Genomic DNA, 20302 nt, shown 5'->3' on the forward strand with positions numbered 1-20302 from the left:
TTTTTGTGATCAGTCAAGACCACCACACGATGTCTAGCACCCTCTAGCCAATGACGCCACTCCTCAAATGCCCACTTCATGGCCAAAAGTTCCCGATTACCAACATCATAATTCCGCTCAGCCGGCGAAAACTTTCTAGAAAAAAACGCGCATGGCTTCATCACTGAGCCATCGGAGCTTCTCTGTGACAAAACTGCCCCCGCTCCAATCTCGGAAGCATCAACCTCAACCTGAAAAGGGAGCGAAACATCTGGCTGACGCAACACAGGAGCAGAAGAAAACCGGCGCTTAAGTTCCTGAAAGGCCTCCACAGCCGCAGGAGACCAATTAGCAACATCAGCACCCTTCTTAGTCAAATCCGTCAAAGGCTTAACAACACTAGAAAAATTAGTTATAAAACGACGATAGAAATTAGCAAAGCCCAAGAACTTCTGTAGACTCTTAAGAGATGTAGGCTGCGTCCAGTCACAAATAGCCTGAACCTTGACGGGATCCATCTCAATAGTAGAAGGGGAAAAAATATACCCCAAGAAAGAAATCTTCTGGACTCCAAAGAGACACTTTGAGCCTTTTACAAACAAGGAATTGGCCCGCAGGACCTGAAACACCTTCCTGACCTGCTGAACATGAGACTCCCAGTCATCAGAAAAAAAAAAAATATCATCCAAATACACAATCATAAATTTATCCAGATATTCACGGAAAATATCGTGCATAAAGGACTGGAAGACTGAAGGAGCATTAGAAAGTCCAAAAGGCATTACCAAATACTCAAAATGGCCCTCAGGCGTATTAAATGCGGTTTTCCACTCATCACCTTGCTTTATTCGTATAAGATTATACGCACCCCGAAGATCAATCTTAGTGAACCATTTAGCCCCCTTAATGCGAGCAAACAAATCAGTCAACAATGGCAAAGGATACTGATATTTTACGGTAATCTTATTCAAAAGACGATAATCTATACAAGGCCTCAAGGAACCATCTTTCTTGGCCACGAAAAAAAAACCTGCTCCCAAAGGGGACAAAGATGGACGGATATGTCCCTTTTCCAAGGACTCCTTAACATAATCCCGCATAGCAGTATGCTCTGGCACTGACAGATTGAACAAACGACCTTTAGGAAATTTACTGCCCGGAATTAAATTTATAGCACAATCGCAATCCCTGTGAGGAGGAAGCGAACTGAGCTTAGGCTCCTCAAAAACATCCCGATAGTCAGACAAAAACACAGGAATCTCAGAAGGAGTAGATGAAGCGATAGAAATCGGAGGTGCATTATCATGAACCCCCTGACAACCCCAGCTTAACACAGACACTGATTTCCAGTCAAGGACTGGATTATGAGTTTGTAACCATGGCAGACCAAGTACTAGAACATCATGCAAATTATACAGTACCAGGAAGCGAATCACCTCCTGATGAACGGGAGTCATACGCATGGTCACTTGTGTCCAGTACTGAGGTTTATTCATAGCCAAAGGTGTAGAGTCAATTCCCTTCAAAGGAATAGGGACTTCCAGAGGCTCCAGACTAAACCCACAGCGATTGGCAAATGACCAATCCATAAGACTCAGGGCAGCGCCTGAATCCACATAGGCATCGACGGAAATGGATGATAATGAACAAATCAGAGTCACAGACAGAATGAACTTAGACTGTAAAGTACTAATGGCAACAGACTTATCAACCTTTTTTGTGCGTTTAGGGCATGCTGATATAACATGAGCTGAATCACCACAATAAAAGCACAACCCTTTTTTCCGCCTATACTTTTGCCGTTCACTTCTGGACTGAATTCTATCACATTGCATTATCTCAGGTGACGGTTCAGACGACACCGCCAAATGATGCACAGGTTTGCGCTCCCGTAAACGCCGATCAATCTGAACAGCCATAGTCATAGACTCATTCAGACCAGCAGGCGCAGGGAACCCCACCATAACATCTTTAATGGCCTCAGAAAGGCCATCTCTAAACTTTGCAGCCAGAGCGCACTCATTCCACTGAGTAAGTACCGACCACTTCCGAAATTTTTGACAATAAATTTCTGCTTCATCTTCCCCCTGAGAGAGGGCCAACAAAGCTTTTTCAGCCTGAATCTCTTGGTTAGGTTCCTCATAGAGCAAACCCAATGCCAGAAAAAACGCATCTGCATTAAGCAACGCAGGGTCCCCTAGTGCCAATGCAAATGCCCAATCCTGAGGGTCACCCCGCAGGAAAGATACAATTATCTTGACTTGCTGAGCAGGGTCTCCAGAGGAGCGAGATTTCAAAGAAAGAAACAACTTGCAATTGTTCCTAAAATTCAGAAAACGAGATCTATCTCCAGAAAAAAACTCTGGGACAGGAATTCTAGATTCAGACATAGGAGCATGTACAACAAAATCCTGTATATTTTGAACCTTAGTGGCAAGATTATTCAGGCTGGAAGCCAAACTCTGGACGTCCATGATAAACAGCTGAGATCAGAGCCATTCAAAGATTAAGAGGAGGAGGAAGTAGCCAGGCTGCAATAAGGCTAGGCAGCAAACTCTGAGGGGAAAAAAAAAAAAAAAACTTCCTCAGACTACTTATCCTCCTACTTCAGCCAATACAATTAACACTTTGTGGGCCGGTTATACAGTCATGATCCCAATGGCAGGGGATCACAAAAAGGACAAGCACAGATACAAACAAGCTCTAGGGCGATGGAACCTGAGCTGACCGCGACCCTGAACCTAACACACAAATAAAAGTAGCCGGGGAACGTGCCTACGATGATCCTAGACGTCTCGCTCCAGCCGAAGATCTCACTTCCCCTATCAGAAGAAACACAGACCTCTCTTGCCTCCAGAGAAATACCCCACAGCAAATAGCAGCCCCCCACATATAATGACGGTGAAATGAGAGGAAAGCACATACGTAGTATGAAAACAGTTTCAGCAAAATGAGGCCCGCTAAAGCTAGATAGCAGAGGATACAAAAGTGAACTGCGCGGTCAGCGAAAAACCCTTCAAAAAACCATCCTGAAATTACTTGAACTCATGTGCCAACTCATGGTACATGAAAAGCAATTTCAGCCCACTAGAGCAACCAGCAGCAGAGAATCACATATCTGCAGGCTGGACTAAAAACCAAATTAAGCAAAACACAAAACAGGAAAATCCAAACTTAGCTTGTCCAGAAGGTTCTAGGAGCAGGGAGCAGAGGTAACAAGACACACTGGATACATTGATAACCGGCGAGGAAATGCCAGCAAAGCCAGGTTAAATAGGAAACTCCCATATGCTGATGGAACAGGTGGAACCCAGAAACCCAGGAAAGACAAGTCACCCAGTACCATCAGTAACCACCAGAGGGAGCCCAAAAACAGAACTCACAACATGCCACCATTGGTACGGTACAGTCTAAATTTCTATTGTCCGTTACTCTGATTTGCTCTCTGTCGTCCTATTCTGTAATGGCATTTGTGGATTCAGGCACTGCCCTGAATTTGATGGACTTGGAGTTTGCCAGGCGCTGTGTTTTTTTCTTGGAGCCCTTGCAGTATCCTATTCCATTGAGAGGAATTGATGCTATGCCTTTGGCCAAGAATAAGCCTCAGTACTGGACTCAATTGACCATGTGCATGGCTCCTGCACATCAGGAGGATATTCGCTTTTTGGTGTTGCATAATCTGCATGATGTGGTCGTTTTGGGGTTGCCATGGCTACAGGTCCATAATCCAGTGTTTGATTGGAAATCTATGTCTGTGTCCAGCTGGGGTTGTCAGGGGGTACATGGTGATGTTCCATTGCTGTCAATTTCGCCTTCCACTCCTTCTGAAGTCCCTCAGTTTTTATCAGATTACCGGGATGTATTTGAAGAGCCCAAATCCGGTGCCCCACCTCCTCATAGGGCTTGCAACTGTGCTATTAATTTGATTCCTGGTAGTAAGTTTCCTAAGGGCCGTCTGTTTAATTTATCTGTGCCAGAGCACGCCGCTATGCGGAGTTATATAAAGGAATCCTTGGAGAAGGGTCATATTCGTCCGTCGTCGTCACCATTGGGAGCAGGGTTCTTTTTTGTGGCCAAGAAGGATGGTTCTTTGAGACCTTGTATTGATTACCGCCTTCTTAATAAGATCACAGTCAAATTTCAGTATCCTTTGCCGCTGCTGTCTGATTTATTTGCTCGGATTAAGGGGGCTAGTTGGTTCACCAAGATAGATCTTCGAGGGGCGTATAATCTTGTGCGAATTAAACAGGGAGATGAATGGAAAACGGCATTTAATACGCCCGAGGGCCATTTTGAGTACCTGGTTATGCCATTCGGGCTTTCTAATGCTCCATCTGTGTTTCAGTCCTTTATGCATGACATCTTCCGAGAGTACCTGGATAGATTCATGATTGTATATTTGGATGACATTTTGGTCTTTTCGGATGATTGGGAGTCTCATGTGAAGCAGGTCAGAATGGTGTTCCAGGTCCTTCGTGCGAATTCCTTGTTTGTAAAGGGGTCAAAATGTCTCTTTGGAGTTCAGAAGGTTTCCTTTTTGGGTTTCATTTTTTCCCCTTCTACTATCGAGATGGACCCTGTTAAAGTTCAGGCCATTTATGATTGGACTCAGCCGACATCTGTGAAGAGCTTGCAGAAGTTCCTGGGCTTTGCTAATTTTTATCGTCGCTTCATCGCTAATTTTTCCAGTATTGCTAAACCGTTGACTGATTTGACCAAGAAAGGTGCTGATGTGGTCAATTGGTCCTCGCGGCTGTAGAAGCTTTTCAGGAGTTGAAGCGACGTTTTGCTTCTGCCCCTGTGTTGTGCCAGCCAGATGTTTCGCTCCCTTTTCAGGTTGAGGTTGATGCTTCTGAACTTGGAGCAGGGGCTGTGTTGTCGCAAAGAAGTTCTGATGGCTCGGTGATGAAACCCTGTGCCTTCTTTTCTAGAAAATTCTCACCTGCTGAGCTCAATTATCATGTGGGCAATCGGGAGTTGTTGGCCATGAAGTGGGCATTCGAGGAGTGGCGACATTGGCTTGAAGGAGCTAAACATTGCGTGGTGGTCTTGACGGATCACAAGAATTTAACTTATCTCGAGTCTGCCAAATGGTTGAATCCTAGACAGGCTCGATGGTCGCTCTTTTTCTCCCGTTTTGATTTTGTGGTTTCATACCTTCCGGGATCTAAGAATGTGAAGGCTGACGGCCTGTCAAGGAGTTTTGTGCCTGACTCTCCGGGTGTTCCGGAGCCGGCAGGTATTCTTAAAGAAGGGGTAATTTTGTCTGCCATTTCCCCTGATTTGCGGCGTGTGCTGCAAAAGTTTCAGGCTGATAGACCTGACCGTTGTCCTACGGAGAAACTGTTTGTCCCTGATAGATGGACTAGTAGAGTTATCTCTGACATTCATTGTTCAGTGTTGGCTGGTCATCCTGGAATCTTTGGTACCAGAGATTTGGTGGCTAGATCCTTTCGGTGGCCTTCTTTGTCACGGGATGTGCGTTCTTTTGTGCAGTCCTGTGGGACTTGTGCTCGGGCTAAGCCCTGCTGTTCTCGTGCCAGTGGGTTGCTTTTGCCCTTGCCGATCCCGAAGAGGCCCTGGACGCATATTTCCATGGATTTTATTTCAGATCTCCCTGTTTCTCAAAGGATGTCAGTCATTTGGGTGGTTTGTGATCGCTTCTCTAAGATGGTCCATTTGGTACCCTTACCTAAATTGCCTTCCTCCTCTGATTTGGTGCCATTATTTTTCCAGCATGTGGTTCGTTTGCATGGCATTCCAGAGAACATCGTCTCGGACAGAGGTTCCCAGTTTGTTTCGAGGTTTTGGCGGTCCTTTTGCGCTAAGATGGGCATTGATTTGTCTTTTTCTTTGGCTTTCCATCCTCAGACTAAAGGCCAAACCGAACGAACTAATCAGACTTTGGAGACATATCTGAGATGCTTTGTTTCTGCTGATCAGGATGATTGGGTGTCCTTCTTGCCTTTGGCTGAGTTCGCCCTTAATAATCGGGCCAGCTCGGCTACTTTAGTTTCTCCTTTTTTTTGTAATTCTGGTTTCCATCCTCGTTTCTCTTCAGGGCAGGTTGAGCCTTCGGACTGTCCTGGTGTGGATGCGGTGGTGGACAGGTTGCAGCAGATTTGGACTCATGTGGTGGACAATTTGACATTGTCCCAGGAGAAGGCTCAACGTTTCGCTAACCGCCGGCGTTGTGTTGGTCCCCGACTTCGTGTTGGGGATTTGGTTTGGTTGTCATCTCGCCATGTTCCTATGAAGGTTTCCTCTCCTAAGTTTAAGCCTCGTTTCATTGGGCCATATAAGATTTCTGAAGTTCTTAATCCTGTGTCATTTCGTTTGGACCTTCCAGCTTCTTTTGCCATCCATAATGTGTTCCATAGGTCGTTGTTGCGGAGATACGCGGCGCCTATGGTTCCCTCCGTTGATCCTCCTGCCCCGGTGTTGGTCGAGGGGGAGTTGGAGTATGTGGTGGAGAAGATTTTGGATTCTCGTGTTTCGAGACGGAAACTCCAGTACCTGGTCAAGTGGAAGGGTTATGGTCAGGAAGATAATTCCTGGGTTTTTGCCTCTGATGTTCATGCTGCCGATCTTGTTCGTGCCTTTCATTTGGCTCATCCTGGTTGGCCTGGGGGCTCTGGTGAGGGTTCGGTGACCCCTCCTCAAGGGGGGTTATGTTGTGAATTCTGTTGTCGAACTCCCTCCTGTGGTCGTGAATGGTACTTCGGCGAGTTCTGTCTATGGGCTCCCTCTGGTGGCTATGAGTGAAGCTGCGGCTTCTGAGGTTCCTTACACAGGTGACGTGGTTTATCCTTTGGTTGGCTGTTCTATTTAACTCCTCTCAGATCGTTACTCCATGCCAGCTGGCAATGTTTTTGCATTTGTTCAGTTCGCTCCTGGATCTCTCTGGTGACCTGTCTTCTCCTGCTGAAGCTAAGTTCCTGATAGTCATTATTTGTTCACTGTTTTCTTGTCCAGCTGGTTATCATGATTTTGTCTTGCTAGCTGGAAGCTCTGGGATGCAGAGTGGCCCCTCCGCACCGCGGAGGTCTTTTTTGCACACTCTGCGTGGTCTTTTGTAGGTTTTTGTGCTGATCGCAAAGTTACCTTTCCTATCCTCTGTCTATTTAGTAAGTCTGGCCTCCCTTTGCTGAAACCTGTGTCATTTCTGCGTTTGTGACTTTCATCTTTACTCACAGTCAATATATGTGGGGGGCTTCCTTTACCTTTGGGGAATTTCTCTGAGGCAAGGTAGGCTTTATTTTCCATCTCTAGGGCTAGATAGCTCTTAGGCTGTGACGAGGCGCATAGGTCTGGTCAGGAACGCTCCACGGCTATTTCTAGTGTGTGTGATAGGATTAGGGCTTGCGGTCAGCAGAGTTCCCACATCCCAGAGCTCGTCCTTTATGTGGTTTAACTATCAGGTCATTCCGGGTGCTCCTAACCACCAGGTCATAACAGAGGACTATCCCAAATGCTCAGCAGGGAAGAACTACAACAAACAGGCACTAGTGGTAGGCACTGATTTCCACCTGCAAAGGGAACTCTGGATGTGTCTTCGGACCGGCCGGTCTCAGCCAGCCCTGTTAACAGTGCTCTGGATTGCGGATCCCGAAGTCTTCAGTAAAAGGTAAAGAGACTGCAACCCTGTGTCCTCGTTATTCCCCGCGCCTCACATCATTACCACCTACACTACTGGGAAGCCCTGGGGATATACTTCACCTGTGGGAAGGTATACCATCTAGCTACCATAACACCACCCCAGTGGACCCCAAGCAGCGACAGTCATCCTGACCGAATACCACAGGTGGCGTCACGAAACCTTGGCCAACTTTCATCACCTTTTCATTGGACGCCCCTTAGCAGGGTCACGGACCGGGTCCAGCTACCGTGACAGCCCTAGAACCGAGACAGAGAGGACCGGTACCGAGTATCCCACGGCCCTGCATCTGGGGGCGCTCCACTGAAGCCTTCAGTAAAAAGGTAGAGACTGCAACCTTGTATCCTCGTTCTTCACTGTGCCTCACACCATCCACCATCTACACTCTGGGAAGCCCTGGGGACACACTTCACCTGTGGGAAGGTATACCATCTAGCTGCTATAACATCACCCCAGCGGACCCCTAGGCAGCATTGGTCACCCTGACCGAATACCACAGGTGGCGTCACGAACACTATCCCTTTAAAGACCTTTCCCTTTTACAACAGACCTCCCGAGGGCCACGGACCGGGTCAGCCACCGTGACATCCCACTTGAGAACGGAAGGACCCGGTACTGAGTACCCCCTAGCCCTACGGGGGTGCTCCACATTAGTTGTGAGAATTCAGAAGCCTGCGATGTCAGGATTCAGCTCTGCTGGTTCCAGTAGTCATCACATGGACACTTCACTCACATGCAACTTTCATACTTATGGTCCTGTGACAACGAGCTTCTCTTCCTGCTTCTCTCTGTCTTTCACTGAATATTGAGAGCATTAGGGAGAGCGGCTCGTCGGTACATGTCTAAATGAATTCTTGACCCGAGTGCCAGAAACCCTAGATACACCTCTGGTGCTCACCATATCTCTTCCTGCAGCCAACACAGGCATATGTACTAGCAGGACCTGCGGTGATGTCACAATCATGTGATCATCACATGGTCCTGGTTAAATATCTGGATATAAGAGACAGTCTGGGTGGTGTCTTGGGAGAGGAGGTACTCCCATGGAGCTCCAAGGAGGACATTGCTAGGTGTCTGCATGTTGAAACCTGCAGAGAAAAGGACTTTGTTGCACTTTGTTTTTGTTTTTTTTCCGTTAAGCCAGAAAGGCTGCTTTTGTTTTCTGAACCCTGCCTTGGAGTATGCTGCCTTCAATAAACCAGCAGGTGCTTCACCACCAAAGTGTTCCTGTGTCTACCTGAGAAAGCAGCTAAGTGTGCCAACCTTTCACGCACACTGTAATATATATAATTTCTTTTTTTTGCTTGAAGGATGTGAGCTGAGCCTAAGGATAGCAAAATATTCCTTGAATTCTCTCACCTCACCAGTAAGCAAATAGATAATTTCCAAGGTAAGTTTTAAAATATTGTTGGTCACTTTTTTCCGATCTTTATCCATCCTTGGAGCCAGTCAAGGCAATGGAGTGTCACAGTTAACTAGCAGTGATCTGAGGAGTAAAAAAAAGTGTGATTAAAGAATTCTGTGAGAGAAAACAGCTTGTAACATATCCCACAGGCCCCTATCACAGACATCTGTGATGATAACCTGATCTCCCACTTTATTGCGTGAATAGCTAATATCCATCAGGAAATCCGCTCCCAGCCACCAAGTGCCGTGACTCCAATCCCTCCCTGCATCTCCCCTGGCTCACTCTCCACATTCGATCCCATCACAGTATAAGGAGTCTCCAGGCTCCTCTCTTCTCATCCGACTACATGCATTACTGACCCCATTCCCTCTCATCTCCTTCAGTCTCTCTCTCCAGTCGTCACTACTCACCTAACTACAATCTTTAATCTCTCCCTCCTGGCATTTTCCCCTCCTCCTTCAAACACGCTATCATTACTCCATTATTAAAAAAACCTCTCTCGACCAATCCTGCACAAATAACTACAGACCAGTCTCCAATCTCCCCTTCATCTCTAAACTCATGGAGCGCCTAGTCTACTCCCGCCTTACCCGTTACCTCTCCACTCACTCCCTCCTAGACCCTTCACAGTCCGGCTTCCGCCCCCTACATTCTACAGAAACTGCACTCATCAAAGTGACTAATGACCTTCTGACAGCAAAATGTAATGGTGAACACTCTCTGCTTATTCTGCAGCTTTCGACACTGTTGACAACCGTCTCCTACTCTCTAGGCTCCAGTCATAAGGCATTAAGGACACTGCTCTCTCCTGGTTCTCGTTGTATCTGTCTGACCGCTCCTTCAGTGTTTTGATTGCTGGCTCCACGTCATCTCCTCTTCCTCTTGCTGTCGGGGTACCTCAGGGCTCAGTCCTTGGCCCCCTTGGTGTGTGTGGGGGTGATAGTGAATGGGCTACACACACACACACACACAATCTGAGAATAACCCTCCATCAAACTCCGCCGCACCCAACAGCACCATAAATAGTGGCTGGTGACCAGCTCATGTGGCCTTTACTTATCCCCCATCCCATGAAGATGGCTGGGTCATCATTGTAAATACACACCTGTACTTTGTATCTCCCCACCTCATTGTAGATTGTAAGCTCTCACGAGCAGGGTCGTTTTATTTCGCTTTAATTATTGTATTGTTAACATTGTTACTTATGACTGTTGTGTTTGATTACTGTTAAACTGTAAAGCGCTGCGGAATATGTTGGCGCTATATAAATAAAGATTATTATTATTATTATGTTAATGCTTTGCTGCACCCCTATTAGATATCTGTAACTTCTGACAACCTGTGACCCTCAGGGCAGGAATGAATGAGTCTTCTTACATGGATTAAGGAGTGGGCTCCGCAGACCCTGTGGGGGTCTTGCAGCCCTCAGAGGACAGTGAAACTCTCACACTCCTTATCTATGAGACTCAGACTCAGTGTGGAAGCTGCTGACACTATCTGTCCAGTTATAGCCGCTGCTGTTTTTCATAGTTCTAGTAGCAAGGTACACAGACGTTACATATACATACGTGTACATGCACAGACACATTCCTGCCATTAATAACTACATGTCACCCAAACTTACCTCTGATGTTCTACCTAGTGACTACAGGAGTTGTGATGATGCCGCAGTCACGTGACCAGTCACAGCTGAGCCCTTTCCCTCGCTGGCGTGCACTTCCTGTCATGTGACCAGTGACAGCTGAGGAGTGCACTTCCTGTTAAGTGACCAGTCACAGCTGAGGAGTGCACTTCCTGTCATGTGACCAGTGACAGCTGTAGCCTGTCCCATTTCCTGGCTGTCAGCACAAGGTCCTGCAGTCACTGTGGCCGGCTGCTGTGTGGCTCCCATTGTGCTCCTCGCTTCCATTGTGTTTTTCCTATGAAGGCACCAAATTAAGTGATTGACATCACATCTAGTGAGCAGGACGTAGCCTCAGCCACAGGGAGGCTTATGGGTTAACCCTTTCCTGAATGGGAGAAATGTCGGTTTTCCTTTTTTTTTTTTTTAGACATGGACGTATGAGGCTGCCGTCACACTAGCAGTATTTGGTCAGTATTTTACATCAGTATTTGTAGCCAAAACCAGGAGTGGGTGATAAATACAGAAGTGTTGCATATGTTTCTATTATACTTTTCCTCTAATTGTTCCATTCCTGGTTTGGGCTTACAAATACTGATGTAAAATACTGTCCAAATACTGCTAGTGTGACGGCAGCCTGAGGGTTGTGGTGATCAGTGACACCGTTCATTTTACATGTAATGTAGTGGAAAATGGGAAGAAAAATTGCAGTGAAATGATGAAAAAATGTCGAGTACCACCATTATTTTTGGGGTTTCAATTTTACAGCGTTCATTGTGACCTGACACCAGGATTCTTCTGATCAGTACGATTTTTGCGATTACGGACTTAAGCATTTAACTTCTGTAATTACTAGTGATGAGCAAGCGTCCTCGGATAAGGTGTTATCAGAGAATGCTCGGGTGCTAACAGTCATCGTCCTGCTCAAATAGAGTGATGAGAAAAATAGTTGATTTTAATTTTTTTTTGTGTGAAACTTTATTTTTCATTGTTATTTTAGTCCCCCATATGGACCTTGATCGCTTCATTGCAGAGATATTCACTTTTTTTGTCTGGAGCGAAAAAGGTGAAATCTCTGCCAGTATTTCAGCTGGTCATTTCTTCAGAGTTTTCCCTAGGGACATGTACCTTCACCCATCCTTCCTAGATGCTGTCAATCATAGCTCAGCAGCAGATCTAACAGTCACAGACACGGCTCAGTCTTGATTGGCAGCGTCTGGGAGGGAGGGGTGAGAGCGCACGTCCCTAGAAAAGACGCCGAAGCAAAAAATGTAAATTTCTCTGCAGTGGAACAATGCAGTGCAAAATGGAAACAAAAGCGACAGAATAGGGGAGCTCAAAGATTTTTACAAGGCAGTTATTTTTTTTTTTTATCATTGTGCCCATCTCTTCTCACCATCAATTTCTTTGAGCAAGTAACACTTTGCATGCAGGCAAAGGAGTTGATTTATCAAGAGATAGTTACCGTGATGCATTGTAAATATAAATATATATATATATATATATATATATATATATATATATATATAATTAGTATAGACCTAAAGTTTGGACACACCTTGTCATTTAAAGATTTTTCTGTATTTTCATGACTATGAAAATTGTACATTCACACTGAAGGCATCAAAACTATGAATTAACACATGTGGAGTTATATACTTAGGTTCTTCAAAGTAGCGACCTTTTACTTTGATGACTGCTGTGCACACTCTTGGCATTCTCTTGATGAGCTTCAAGAGGTAGTCACCGGAAATGGTTTTCACTTCACAGGTGTGCCCTGTCAGGTTTAATAAATGGGATTTCTTGCCTTATAAATGGGGTTGGGACCATCAGTTGTGTTGTGCAGAAGTCTGGTGGATGCACAGCTGATAGTCCTACTGAATAGACTGTTAGCTGTTTTTTTCTTGCCATAATACAAATTCTAAGTAAAGAAAAACGAGTGGCCATCAATACTTTAAGAAATGAAGGTCAGTCAGTCCGAAAAATTGGGAAAACTTTGAAAGTGTCCCCAAGTGCAGTTGCAAAAAAACATCAAGGGCTACTAAGAAACTGGCTCACATGAGGACCGCCCCAGGAAAGGAAGACCAAGAGTCACCTCTGCTTCTGAGGATGTTTATCTGAGTCACCAGCCTCAGAAATCGCAGGTTAACAGCAGCTCAGATTAGAGACCAGGTCAATGCCACACAGAGTTCTAGCAGCAGACACATCTCTACAACAACCGTTAAGAGGAGACTTTGTGCAGCAGGCCTTCATCATAAAATAGCTGCTAGGAAACCACTGCTAAGGACAGGCAACAAGCAGAAGAGACTTGTTTGGGCTAAAGAACACAGGGAATGGACATTAGACCAGTGGAAATCTGTGCTTTAGTCTGATGAGTCCAAATTTGAGACCTTTGGTTCCAACTACCGTGTGCGACGCAGAAAAAGGTGAAAAGATGGAACCTACATGCCTGGTTCCCACCGTGAAGCATGGAGGAGGAGGTGTGATGGTGTGGGGGTACTTTGCTGGTGACACTGTTGGGGATTTATTAAAAATTGAAGGCATACGGAACCAGCAAGGGCTACCACAGCATCTTGCAGCGGCATGCTATCCATCTGGTTTGCTTTTAGTTGGACCATCATTTATTTTTCAACAGGACAATGACCCCAAACACACCTCCAGGCTGTGTAAGGGCTATTTGACCAAGAAGGAGAGTGATGGGGTGCTACACCAGACCTGAACCCAATCAAGATGGTTTGGGGTGAGCTGGACCGCAGATTGAAGGCAAAAGGGCCAACAAGTGCTAAACATCTCTGGGAACTCCTTCAAGATTGTTGGAAGACCATTTCTGGTGACTACCTTTTGAAGCTCATCAAGAGAATGCCAAGAGTGTGCAAAGCAGTCATCAAAGCAAAAGGTGGCTACTTTGAAGAACCTAGAATATAAGACATATTTTCAGTTGTTTCACACTTTTTTGTTAAGTATATAATTGCACATGTGTTAATTCATAGTTTTAATGCCTTCAGTGTGAATTTACAATTTTCATATTCATGAAAATACAGAAAAATCTTTAAATGAGAAGGTGTGTCCAAACTTTTGGTCTGTACTGTACATATGACATTTTGGATACTGTTTTTCTTTTGCACTTTGGCTAGGGATTACCTGAGGTCTGTAAATGCTAGACTCCAATGAGCAAGCAGTCAGTCAAGTCCCTATTCTCCTGTGCAGGATACTGTATTTAGTAGGCATCAGAGCTGAGAGGATGTCATTCACAGGGCCGGAACAAGGGATAGGCATGGTAAGTACCTGCCCAGGGTGCTAACTCCTGTCTCCCCGAGATGCACGCAAAAAAAAAACCCTGACAATGTTGAATACCTGTGGCCACCCAGCACCTTCCTCTGACCACAGGTATTCAGCACACTGACGGTCGGGGCCCTGGTCTTCGCTCCCTTCCTGCATCTAAATGTCTTCGCATGTGAGCGCCGCCCAGGAACAGAGCAGAGAAGTTGTAGTCCGCTCCCTGCTTTGCTGGAAACTCCAGCAGAACGCAGACCAATTCGGGTCTGCACCCTGTTGGACACGGCACATGCAAGGGAAATCTGATGGCTCACTTCAGTGATGTTATCATGCCATCCAGTGCCCACTGCTGTACCAGACAGAAGAGGAGATGCAGCTGCACTGGACAGGTGCCTGATTTAGGCGAGTATAAGCTTATCTTTATTTTTCTTATTTTAATTTGCCCTCATTTATTGGCAATAACAATAGGGAACATATGTGAAGCTTTGGCCCGCCTGAAGGGCTGGCTTTAAGAGCAGGCAAACTAGGCATTTGCATAGGGTCTCCACTCCCTCAGGGGCTCCCAGCCAGTGGCCACTATTGGGACCGTGAGTCAAGAGGGACAGGTGCTCGGCACCCCCTGCATCTCTTGTTCAACCATATCAGCATCATAGATGCCGATACAGTTGAAATGAATCATGGGGGAGACAGCATCAGGTGACACTCCCTCTCCCATCAACTCCCCTCTGTTTCTAACGCAGTGAGTGCGATAATGTAACTTCATCACGGGCCGGGCAGTGAAGCTGCTGAATAGACGCTTTGCAGAGTCTGGAGCAGCGGGAGAACGAGGAGAGGTGAGTTTTGTTTTTTGTTTTTTAAATCAGTAAGTACGTGGTGGCCATAATTCTATGGGACTGGATTATATTTTATATACTCTATAGGGCTGCATTATACTATATGGGGCTGCATTGTACTGTATGGAGGCCTATGGGATGCATTATACTGTATGGAGTACTAATTGGAGTGCATTATACTATATTATATGTAGGACTAATGTAAGGATGGGGCCCTGCATACCAGGACAGAGATGGGACCTTGCATACCAGGATAGGGATGAGGGGGAAATGCATACCAGGCTAGGGATGAGGGAACCCTTTGTACTAGGATAAGGGGGTTATTAGGTATAGAATTGACCAAATTTTTTGCTTCAATTTTTTTTTCTAATTTCCGCCTCTAAAACCTAGGTGCAAGTTATGGTCCGGTGCTTCTTATAGTCAGAAAAATACGGTATATTATATGGAGGGCTATGGGGTGTATTACACTAAACAAGCAAAATGCTGCCTATTTATTGAGTGATTGGATTGTTTATGCCGGAACAGAAATCCTTGTTCTCAGCAGCACATCGCCGCTGTAAACTGTAGATCTACTGCTGATAACATGATACTGTATGGTGATCTGTTAGTGATCTACTAGTGATCATTCTGTGCCCATCAGTCTTCCTTAGTTGGTTTAAAGAGTCCAGGAAACATGTGTCGAATGACTTCAATATTATCGATCACGCTCATTTAAACGCCCTGAACTCAGCACAAGTAAATACAACTGAAATGTTTCTGTGTAATATGTGAGCATTTGGAGCCTCACTTTAAACTTTTGCCCAGGGCTCCACTTTGTCTAAAACTGGCTCTTCCCGCAGGGTAAGTATATTTGGTCCCCTGAGTATATCTGTCCCCTGCCAGGCATCACACTTTTGACTAGATCGGCATCTGAGATGCCGATACAGTTGAAAACAATGATCGAGGAGAGAGTGTCAGCCGACACTTCCTCTCCCATCATTCCCCCTCTGCATCTGATGTTTCAGGGCCAAGTATACGGAGTTGTGCAGAGGATCTGACACCATCAAGAGACCAGAACAAAAGGGGAATGAATGAGTATTTGCTTATTTTTTTTAAATGTGGGCCACATTATACTGGATGGAGCGCTATGTGAGGCAATTGTACTGTATGGAGCATTATGTGGGGCCATTATACCGTATGAAGCACTATGTGGGGTCATTATACTGTATATAAGGCAATGCAGGGCCCCCTTGTACTTCATGGAGGACTAAGTGGAGTCCATTATACTGTATGGAGCATGATGTGGTGCCCATTATACTGTATGAAGCACTATGTGGTGCTATTATACTGTATGGAGCACTATGTGAGGCAATTGTACCGTATGGAGCATTATGTGGGACCATTATACTGTGTGGATCACTGTGGGGTCATTATACTGCATGTAAGGCAATGCAGGGCCCCCTGCTGTTCTTGAACAGGGGCCTACTTCTGTCTGTGTCTGATAATATTCCAATATTTATTTTAAGATCTATTCATTTAAATTTACTTTATGCATGCGACAACCACTTTAAGTTTGTTTCCATTTGAAAAAGTTCATCGTTATATTTGATATGGAAAACACTTCAATTGTAGACATTTTTTTAAATAAATATAAGGTTGGCCAACAACTTTGTCCAAGCCTTTAATTTTGGCCCTCTGTGTATTTGAGCTTGACATCCCTGCAATGGTGGGCTGCCTTAGACGACATTGTCGAGGGCTGGATGAGGGGACATTACAAATTTGGCTGGATGTGGGAACATTATACTGAGTGGGCTGGCTGTGGGGACATTACAATAGGGGCTTTGGGGAACATCACATTTTGTGGGGGACATTATACTGTACATAGAGGGCTGTTATTTGTAAGGGCACAGTGTGCTGCAGAAGACTGGAGAAGAGAGAAGTCTGCAAAGAGCTGTGGACGTGAAAAGTCTTCATGGCATCTGGACAAGATGTTGACTAAAAAAAAGAAACTAGTCAGTCAGAGAAGATGTCACCTATAAGGTACCTGGATGTAAATGTTTACTTGTTGGCCTTACTAGGTCTCATCAGTACTGTGGTTCCTGTATGGTCTGAAGTCTGCTAAAGACTGATAACTCCCAGCATCTCCTTATCATTGTTAAAGACATACTGGGAGTTGTTGGTTCAAGAGATACAAATGTATATCGGCTTGACTTGACATTACAACTGATTGCTGTACTAAGCTTGGTGATGTAGTTATGTACTTGTGGTGGTTCTGGTGACATATTCATGTACTGATGGTGGTTCTGCTGACATATACAGATGATGGTACTGGTGTACTGTGGCTCACGTGATGTACAGTTGAAACCAGAAGCTAACATACACTATATAAAGACACACATGCATGTTTTTCTCAATATCTAACATGAATTTAGAATAAACCTTTCGAGAGAGAGAGATTCCATACATTTCATTAGCATTTGATACCGTTGCCCTAAAACTGAATGACTTGGGTCAAGTGTTTTTTGCTTTTTTATTCTGGCATTTGGCAAATATTAATAATTATGGTAATGCTAACTGACCTAAAACGGGAAAGGTTTATTCTGATTTCATGTCTTGGCTTTTTATTCATCTACTGATGATGGTTCTGGGATCAATGCCTTACCAGAACAACCATCAGTACATGTTGCACACCTTAATTGACATCAAATGGGCCCCATTATAGTTAAGTTATACTAGCTTCTGTATATGTAATTGAAATAAGAAATTCTTCCTATTTCCTGACACACCAGAATTACTTTTTTTTTGTCGCCGCAACATTGCATTAAAATGCAATAACGGGCGATGAAAAGAATGTATCCGCACCAAAATGGTATCCTTAAAAACGTCAGCTCAGGACGCAAAAAATAAGCTCTCACCCAACCCCAGATCACGAAAAATTGAGACGCTACGGGTCTCGGAAAATTGCACAATTTTTTTTTTTTTTTTTAGCAAAGTTTGGAATTTTTCTTTTACCACTTAGATAAAAATAACCTAGACATGTTTGGTGTCTACGAACTCGTAGTGACCTGGAGAATCATAATAACAGGACAGTTTTCGCATTTAGTGAATCTAGCAAAAAAGCCAGGCAAAGACCAGTGTGGGATTGCACTTTTTTTGCAATTTCACCATACTTGGATTTTTTTCCCCCCGTTTTTCTAGTACATGACATGGTAAACCAATGGTGTAGTTCAAAAGTACAACTCGTCCCACAAAAAATAAGCCCTCACATGGCCATATTGATGGGAAAAAAAAAGTTAGGGCTCTGGAACGAAGGGGAGCGAAAACTGAAAACGCAAAACCGAAAAAAACTCTGGCCATGAAGGGGTTAAGGATGGATGTGACGTTTTAAATGTTTAAAAGAAGAGATACAACCAGTGATAGTTGAAGACATGAAATAGTGTTAGTCAAAAAATAAGCCCTCACATGGCCATATTGACTAAAAAAAAAAGTTAGGGCTCTGGGAAGGAGGGGAGCGAAAAAACGAAAACCGAAAAAAAAAAAAAGCTCTGGGTGTTAAGGGGTTAAAGGGAATCTCGCCTCATTTTTTTGCATATAAACTGTGGCCACTGGCATTAGGGGCTTATCTACATCATTCTGTAATGCTATAGATAAGCCCCAGATGTATCCTGGAAGATAAGAAAAACAAGTTAGATTATACTCACCCAGGGGCGGTCCCAGTGCGGTCTGGCTCTGATCCGATGGGTGTCGCAGTCCGGGTCCGGCGCCTCCTATCTTCTTACAATGATGTCCTCTTCCTTGCTTGTCGCTGCTCCTGCGCAGGCGTACTGATTTGATCGAAGTACTGCAGTGCACAGGCGCCAGTAGAGGTCAGAGAGGCCCGGCACCTGCGCACTGCAGTACTTTGCTCTGCCCTCAACAGGGCAAATCAGTACGCCTGTGCAGGAGCCGCGGCATGAAGACAAGAAGAGGACGTCATCGCATGATGATGGGAGGCGCCGGACCCGGACCTGCGACGCCCATCGGACCCAGACGGCACTGTACCGCCCCTGAGTGAGTAAAATCTAACTTGTTTTTCTTATCTTCCAGGTTACATCGGGGGCTTATCTACAGCATTCTGTAATGCTGTAGATAAGCCCCTAAAGGCGATGGCAGCAGCTTATATGCCAAAAAGTAGGTGACAGATTCCCTTTAATATAACTCTCATCATTCTCTTATACCCGCGCCGATCGCGGCAGAGCAGGGGAGAATGATGAGAGCTGGCTTCAGCACCTGCCGCTGGGGAACAGCGCTTACTGTAGCGCTTCTTCCCCAGCTGCTGTCCATTTGATACTGAAGCATGACACAGACGGTATCCGTGTGCGGTACGTGTTTACACGGACCCATTGAGTTGAATAGGTCCATGTGATCCGTGCAGCTGCACAAAAAGGGACATATCTACGTGTGGGTCAGTCGAACACACGGTCTGTGAAAAAAACGATATGTGCATAGACGCATTCATTTGAATTGGTCTATGTGTCTCAGCGTCTCCGGGTCTTGTGAAAACTGTCACCACACGTACCGGAGACACGGACATGTGAAAGAAGAGGCCTAAGACTGGATCGCTAAATGTTATTTTTGTTAATATAACAAAGATGTTTTTGGTGATTAGCAACTTCTTTAACCCCTTCCTCACAGGGCAGTTATCCCACTTTTGTTTTTTCATCCTTTTCTTCCATGAGCTATTACTTTTTATTTATTGTTTATTGCGGGACACATCTGTGCTATTGGATTCATTTTATCCTTTGGAAAGCGGGGAAAAAATTTCCAAGTCGGCGAAATAGCAAAAAAAGGCGCAATTCTGATTTTTTTTTTTTTTAAATTTACCAATTCACTATATGGTAAAACTAATCTGGTAATATTATTCTCCAGGTCAGTATGATTAAGCAGATAACACTTTTTTTTTTTTTAAATGTGGTAAAAAAACATTCCGGAAACTTGTAAATAGTCGCCATGTTTCGAGACTCATAACATTTTCAATTATTTTTACCATAGTTTGGCTATGTATAGCGAAAACTGTGGTGTCCTATGCACGCCAGCTGGAGGCTGACATTCACAGGAGTACCATAATGACAGGCACTTAGAATGACGCCCACACCCTGCCAGCGCGCATTAAATACCACGGTCACAGATTGACAGCGGCATTTAACAGGTGTACAGCTACGGGCAGAGCGCCACTCAACCTGCGGCTGTTAGAGGCAGATGATGGCTGAGTAACAAAGACATCACATGCCAGCAAAGATGCAGGCTCTGCTTGTGAGCCCGCATTAACGTTGGATTTGGCATATGATGTACCAGTGCATCATATGTCGGTAAGGGGTTAAAAGTTGGCACAATATGAACCAGATTTCTGCTACTTTGGGAGCAGTATAATATGGGGGCAGAAACCTCAGCAATAGAGCAGCTGACTGCGTGCTGAAGTTGACAGTTGTCACGATAATGTAAAAAATGCCGTGTTCTGAGTAATTTTACAGAAGGTACCATGGTGGCAGACACACTCTGTGGGCCCTTCC

At 45.0% G+C, this 20302-nt stretch overlaps 1 protein-coding gene across 2 annotated transcripts in view; it reads right to left on the reverse strand.

Annotated features, from left to right (window-relative positions):
* The window catches only part of LOC138667099 (zinc finger protein 19-like), a 37735-nt gene extending 26955 nt beyond the window's left edge, over nucleotides 1-10780 (reverse strand). The window contains exons 1-2 of one of the 2 annotated variants that reach the window (XM_069755407.1): nucleotides 10669-10780; nucleotides 8996-9122 (exon numbers count right to left, since the gene is read on the reverse strand). In XM_069755407.1, the coding sequence (XP_069611508.1) occupies nucleotides 8996-9073 (78 nt within the window). In that variant the 5' untranslated portion in view covers nucleotides 9074-9122; nucleotides 10669-10780. The remainder of the gene's footprint in view (nucleotides 1-8995; nucleotides 9123-10668) is intronic. The other variant, XM_069755408.1, reaches the window with a different exon arrangement.
* Between the last annotated feature and the right edge of the window lie 9522 nt (nucleotides 10781-20302).

Source organism: Ranitomeya imitator, chromosome 2 (assembly GCF_032444005.1).
Source record: "Ranitomeya imitator isolate aRanImi1 chromosome 2, aRanImi1.pri, whole genome shotgun sequence".
Classification (NCBI taxonomy): Eukaryota; Metazoa; Chordata; class Amphibia; order Anura; family Dendrobatidae; genus Ranitomeya; species Ranitomeya imitator.